The 6,633-nt window shown below is 62.6% G+C and overlaps 3 protein-coding genes across 3 annotated transcripts; all 3 read right to left on the reverse strand.

Annotated features, from left to right (window-relative positions):
- Positions 1 to 15: 15 nt before the first annotated feature.
- On the reverse strand, positions 16 to 2,443 carry AMSG_11456 (uncharacterized protein; the record flags this gene model as incomplete). The annotated part of the gene is made up of 2 exons (XM_013897218.1): positions 16 to 944; positions 1,668 to 2,443. The coding sequence occupies 2 exons, from the start codon at positions 2,441 to 2,443 to the stop codon at positions 242 to 244; spliced, it is 1,479 nt and encodes a 492-aa protein (XP_013752672.1). The 3' UTR covers positions 16 to 241.
- Positions 2,444 to 2,635: 192 nt separating this feature from the next.
- Positions 2,636 to 3,709, reverse strand: AMSG_11457 (uncharacterized protein; the record flags this gene model as incomplete). Its single annotated transcript, XM_013897219.1, has 1 exon — positions 2,636 to 3,709. The coding sequence occupies one exon, from the start codon at positions 3,707 to 3,709 to the stop codon at positions 2,636 to 2,638; it is 1,074 nt and encodes a 357-aa protein (XP_013752673.1).
- Positions 3,710 to 4,613: 904 nt separating this feature from the next.
- Positions 4,614 to 6,313, reverse strand: AMSG_11458 (TKL protein kinase; the record flags this gene model as incomplete). The annotated part of the gene is made up of 1 exon (XM_013897220.1): positions 4,614 to 6,313. A coding segment is annotated over one exon (1,654 nt), but the record flags the coding sequence as incomplete, so codon positions are not given.
- Between the last annotated feature and the right edge of the window lie 320 nt (positions 6,314 to 6,633).

A 6,633-nucleotide genomic window follows, 5' to 3' on the forward strand; every position in this document is an offset into this window, starting at 1 on the left:
TGGTGCAGGTAGTGCGACTTGGAGGACGAGTTTACAGAGGATGGGATGGAGGGGATGGAGTTGAAGGAGTGCGGTAAATAGGGGAGGACCGATCATGGCCTGGTTCCTGACAAGAGGGTGTGGGTGTGATTGGGGTGGCAGAGACCAGGGATGAGTAGAGCACCGGGAGCCAGCGGGTGCGAGTGGTGACAGTCACCAAGCTCGGGGCAAAGGCAGATGGTGTGGAAGGTGGCGGGTGGGATCAGGAGCGATGGCCTGTTGTGGCGGTCGGCTGCTGGAGGAGCGGGTTGTCGAGGCGGACGCGGACGAGCTCGATGACGTCGTCCGGAATGACCGAGCCGTCAACGAGGAAGAACTTGTGGACAAAGGAGCCATTGACGCGGAGCCACCATGCGTGGTAGTTGTCGGCAGCATGGCCCATGACCGAGACGACGGCCGAGAATCGGCGGCCTTCCGCTTCTGCCGGTGCCTCTAGCAACTGGAGCTCCGGATGGGCCATGTTGAGGCAAGTAAAGAGCTCAGTGACCGAGAGCTTTGACCGGGGGGTGGAGACCCACGAGGCGAGCGAGGACTCGGACGAGTCGACCCGCTCCATTGATGTTGTTGTGCTCTTCGGAGACGATGACAAGCCCGGTGATCTTGGTGAGCCTGGTGAGCCGTGCGTGTCTCCGGAGAGGAGGCTGGCAGAGCCACCCGCCGCAGTGACTGCGGTGGCTGCCGGTGGTGGTGCGAGGTTGGCCGACGACGGCGCGAGGGCAAAGGAGACGGGCGTGGAGGAAGGCGAGAGGAGGACTTCGAGGGCATACCCGCGCTGCACCGTGGAGTAGTAGTGCTTGGGCAGTTGCCGCTTGGGTGAGGCAGGCAGCTGCGGCTTGCGTGACGAGCCACAGCCCATGGCGGCAGTCGGGTGTACCCCTGCCACGGCAATGCGGAGGATGACGCGACTCGCCCATTCTGACCCACTTTCGATTGGCAAAACTGCTCCTCCCGGCACGCGTGGGTTGCATGTCGTTGCGAGAGTGGGTTTGTTTTCCGTCGAGGTCGGCTTTGGGGATCGAGGCTCGCTGACTATGGTTCTTTTTCAAGGAGATGGTGCTGTGCCAGAGGCGAGGGATGGGGCAGCGTACATGCTGGCTCGTGGAAGAGGCTGCGCGATAGCGATGACGAGGGGAGGGCGCGCGGAAGAGGTGCGGCAGTTTGTTGTAGTTGCAAAGATGGCTCCACCACCGGGTCAGGTCGGATCATTGGCCCAATAGTCTGTTTCCCAATTTCGCCTCCAATCACGTGGTCTCCTAGTTGGACGCAGTCCAGGGAGGCAATCACCGGAGTTGTGACGATCGTAATTGCCTCCCTAGACTCTGGCAACGTACTCGAACAAGCAACGGTGGTCCCGCCGTGGACGAAAGCTATGCGTTTTGTAGTGAAATCTGTCTGATGGTCGCGCGTGGTCCGGGCGCGCTCCAAGCGCGGTACGTATGGGCTAGATCGCGTAGGTGGGCGTCTGGGTGCTCCACGTTTTCAGCCTTGTGTCCGCGGCTGAACGTGAGTAGACCGAGGTAGAAACAGGCATGGCCGGGTTGGCTTGGCAGATGTGGTTGTCGGACAAGGCGTGCGAGAGTGGCTCGATGCTGCCCGCTTGACTGCTGTGCGGCGTGGTGGGTGGTGACGGGCGCTGAGCAACAACTATGTCCGAGTGCTTCCGCGGCGACGGCGTGAGCAAGCCAGCTGAAGTGCTCTCTGTACGGGTACTTGCCAGATTGGGCTGGATGGCGGTGATGATGTCGGCCCGGGTTGGGCGAGTGCTGAAGCGGACGACAGACAGGGCCGCCCGCGGCACAAGGGCGAGTTCGAGCACATCACCAGGCATGACCGACCGACAGGTCGCGGCCTTGTGAACGCCATGCATCTCCATGCCGTTGAGCGAGAGGCGCCACCCTTGCTCGGCGCAACTCCCCCATCCACCAGCAGAGATGACGGCGGCGACCGGCTCGGGAGATGGCAGCTCGACGTCAGCCGCGCCAACGTGAATGTCATTGCAGTTTGTGACTGCCTGCATCGCCTGTTGCCGCCATCCCCCCGCTGAGTGTAGGCACCACTCGGTGCCGAGGTTGATGTCGAGGTCGGGATGAAGAACAGCGAGGGCAGCGATGACGCCCAGTGGCGTGATGCGACCCTGGAAGAACCAGGCGCCAGATTCGGCATTGCGCTCGGCAACGATGTCATGTAGCGCATCGACTTCTGATGCTAGCTCGTACCTGGCCTCGTCGGGGCCAAAGCTAATGACGATGGTGAGACTGGTCAGCGTTGACTCGGCAGCCGCGAGGCATGGGTTTGGCGAAACGGCATTGGCCGATTTCGCTTCGTGGTCACGATGAAGTGGTGCGGCATGGACAATGATGTGCCGGCCACCAACATCCGCAGAGCGTGACGAGCTGCACCCCATTCGAGGACGTCCGTGGGCCGACGGAGCTGGGCACGAGGTGCTTGGATGGCTCCGTCAAAGTGAACTGTGCGATGGCTCTGAGGTGCGGATGCGGCAGTCCGTCACCTGACCCGATGGACGGCAAAACGTAAGTGTGGCCAAAAAGGTACGTTTTTTACACGACTCCTTATCTGCCAAACCTTTTTTCTCGCTTCACATCGACGAGTACGGCCCGCTCAAGGCCGGGGTGGGCGACGGCGTTGAGGCCAGCTCCGAGTCGCACAAAGCGAAATGAGCCTGGTTGACCAGCATATTCGCCTCGTCGAACAAAGATGCGATGTCGAGATACGGGCTCGGAGTGTCGGTCGGCGAAATGGTGGTTGGGGCGCGCGGGACGGCGCGAACGGTAGCGTCGGCGCCAAAGCACACACGGCTGGTCGTGTCACAATCTGGCACAACGTCGTCTGACATCATCGACCGATTGGTTGGAAACTCGCAGGTGCGTGAACCTGCCGGCGACGATGTGCCTGCTGAGGGATAGCAGCTTGAGTCAGACATGTGCGGGAGGCGCGGGCAGGCGAACGTGCGCGGGCGCCGAAGCGAGGAGCGAGCGACAAAGACGAGCTCGATGACGTCACCCGAAAAGACATCGTTGAGCGCGACTTCGGCCAGCTCGCACTCGATGCCGTTGAGCAACATGCGCCAAGCATGGCTCTCATCGGCACAAACGTTGTTGATGGCGGTGACCGCGGCGATCGGGCGGGCAACCTTGTTGTAGACGGGGGGCAACCACTCCGACTTTTGACTGATGACCAGATCACCATATTTGACCTGAACAGCGTTAAGCAAGTTGCCGACAGTCATAGAGTAGACCAAGCCCGAGCTCTCGGTGTCAACGCCGGGGTATTCGGCTCCGGAGAAGGGGACGAGGCGACCGTGGCAACTCTTGAACGCGGCCGTGTCAGAGGTGCGGGTGTAGGCGGTCAAACCATTTCTCGCTTGAAAAGGCCTTGACCGTTCGTTTGACAGGTTAAAATCTGCGTATTCCGGACAAAGAACGTACCCGCTCGGCAGGCGGCGGGTAGAGTAGTCGACACGGACCACGAGGGGCTTGCTAGCGAGCGTGGACATGCGCGATGTCACGACTTGTGGCCCCACTAGGCGGGGCAGAGTCTCGAGCTTGGAAGGCAATGTGTTGCGGGACGTGCCACACCCCATGGTGTTTTCACAGCAAGAGGAGGTGGGAAGAAAAGTGGCTCGCGAACTACGGTAAAGGTGGTCGGACATGGCTCACGTTTGCTACCGAGACCGGATGCCGTCGTTTCGCCATTACGTGAAAAAGGAGAGCAATCAATCACAGACGCTCCCACCGAGTGTTGGCGGGCAGCGCGGCCGGCCAGGAACCCGCACCAGTTGGATGTCGTCAAGGGCGGTGACGTGGCCGAGGGCAACGCGAGCGTAGTCAACACGCACGCCATTGATCCGCAGCATCCACTTGGCGGTTGGGGTGGACGGTAGGCCGGCGACGGCGACAATGGTCGCGGCGCAAGTGCTCATCTCGCGGTCCCACACGGTGGCCTCGACGAGACCCAATTTGGGGAACTCACTGGCAAAAATAGCCAGCAAGTCGGATACGGTCACCCGCAGCACGCCAGAGTCATCATAGTATGCATCCGTGGCGGTTGGTGTGATCGCGAGTGTGGCCCGCGCAGAGAGGGTAGCCAGAAGGGAGACAGCCGAAGGCGAGGAGATGAGGTCTTCAGCGGGAATTGAGCCTGGCAGAACGCCCGTCCCCAACTGCCTCACTCGCTCGAGAGAAAGTGTCACGTCGAGCATGGGCCGACTGCCGCAAATGTCGACCACATGGAGAACAAAGTCCGTCGTGCCAGGAGCAGACTCTCTGACTCTAACCGTACCGGGTGGTTCTGCAACTGGACGGGATGCGCCACATCCCATATTGCACAGCTGTGAGAGGTGTTTCTGGTTGCTGTAGCGAGCCTTGACCTCTACAAATCCCGCAGCCAATCAAAACAAAAGGTACGTTCTTGGCTCGTGTTGCCGGGGCGGTGAGAGCGGGCCTTGTCCCACACGCCATGCGTGATTGGTGGTTGGCGCAAGAGTGCTGTCGACTGCTATCAGCCAAGCACTCGACAGCCGCCACGCGGAGGTAGACTAGAGTCAACTAGGCAATCAGTGGCTCGTGGAGGCTCCAAAGTGGTCTCATTGCCGACGGCGGCTCAATCGGCGGTGAGGACGGCGAGCAGGTCGGTGACGGCCGGTCGGTCCGAAGGCTCCTGGGCCCAGCATGAGGTCATGAGTTCGTGGAGCGGGTGACTGAGGCTCAAGGCGGCTGATGAAGGGCGCCGACCGTCGGTAACAATAGCAAAGATGACGGCGAGCGGATCCGAGCCGGCAAACGGCGGCTCGCGGGCGCCGAGAAAGTAAAGCAGCATGCCAAAGGCGTAGATATCGACAGCGGCGCCGTACGGCTTGCCGGCAAGAATCTCTGGCGCCATGTACGCAGGCGTCCCGATTCGAGTCTGAGCCGAGCTCTCGGCGTCGGCCATCCGGCGCGAGATGCCAAAGTCGCAGAGGACCGCCCGGCCGTGCTCGTCGACCAGCACGTTGCCGGGCTTCAGATCACGGTGGATGATCGGCGGCGACGCGAGGTGCAGGTGGGCGAGGCCCGAGGCAATGTCCCGTGCTGTCCGCACTAGCGCCGCGCCCTCGCAGCAGAGCTCGGGAACAGCAGCGACAGCCTGCGCGAGGTTGTACGGCAGGTACGGCATGACAAGAAATGGCCGCTCCGCCGACGAGCACACACCAAGACATGCCACGATGTTGGGATGGCGCAGCTTGAGCAGAAGCGCCACTTCCGAGTAGAAGACCTGAAGCGTGGCGGCAGAGACCTTGTGCAACCGCTTGACCGCCACCGGTGTCCCACGCCACCGGCCGCGCTTGACCTCGCCAAACGTGCCCATGCCCAACGGCTCGCCCAGCTCCAGCTCGAGCGGCTGGATCTCCCACTGCGCAAGCAGCGCCTGCTTGGCAGCGCGCTCGGCGGCAGTGTCCATCCGTAACCGCGCCTTGCGGCCCACACCAGCCGCGCCCTCCTGCGCTCTGCAACCACCGTCGTCGTCATTGGAGCTCTCTGCCGCGCTTGCCGAGTCGCTCGTGCAAGCCACTGCCGTCTTAAACGCCGATGGCGGCGCAGTGAAGCTGCCGTCAAGCGGCTCGGTCGCCGATGACGACGACGCAGAGCAGGCCGCTGGTCTTTCCGTCACAACCTCGGTGAGCGAGCTCGTCGCCGAGCCCGACTCTGGGCCAGAGTGAGAATTCGAGGCGGTGCCCACGGCCTGGGTTGCGTCGTCGGACGACTCGGATTCGCCGCGCCCGTCGCTGCCGGCTTCGTGTGGATGCCAGAACATGGCAGCGTGCCGCAGATTCTTGCGCCAGCGGTAGCACGACGTACCGTACCGACACACGCGGCGCTTGGCGCTCGGGGCGCGCGAGCATGCAACATCGTCGTCGTCCCCGCTGCCTCCTGCCGCCGCCCGCCGCCGCTTCAAGCTCGGTGGCGGCTGGCTTGCCTCGATCCGCACCGTAAGCAGCGGTGCACCACGGACAAGTCGGACGCCATCGCCGTCGGTCAGGCAGACGGCCGCCCCAGCCGCCAGTCGCGACACAGCCGCCGCCGCCGCCATCGTCACTTCCGCCGCATTGGCGCCGAGTTGGTGGAGCTCAAGCGCGCCGGCAACCGCATCAAAGCTCAGTCGCACCTGCCGCCGAGAGCACCGTCGCGCAGCGTCGCCGGCGGCCGGGCCACGGCCCAGAACAGTAATACCGGGAGGCAGCGGAACCCTCAGGCCACCAGCGCCCTCTAGCCAAGCCACGTGAGTCGTCATGTGGATTGTGGCGGGCAACAGATCCGTGGCGGGGAGTGATCAGTCTCGGGCTCCTCCGATCCAACCACCGCTGGACTGTATCAGATCAACGATCTGCGTGGTCGTCTCACTTCCTCTCTTCTCCGCTCAGTCTCCTTTGTGTGCGGCACAAACTGCGAGCTAGGCACTTGCGCCCACAATGACTACGACGTATCGTCAGACAAGAGTCAGGACGACAGTCGCGTGCGCCGTGCACCTCGCCAAGCTCCCTCGAGTAGAAGGAGGAGCAACGGTCGTCAAGCTATAGGGAAGGAGGGATGGGGGGGA

Source organism: Thecamonas trahens, assembly GCF_000142905.1.
Source record: "Thecamonas trahens ATCC 50062 unplaced genomic scaffold supercont1.82, whole genome shotgun sequence".
Lineage (NCBI taxonomy): Eukaryota > Apusomonadida > Apusomonadidae > Thecamonas > Thecamonas trahens.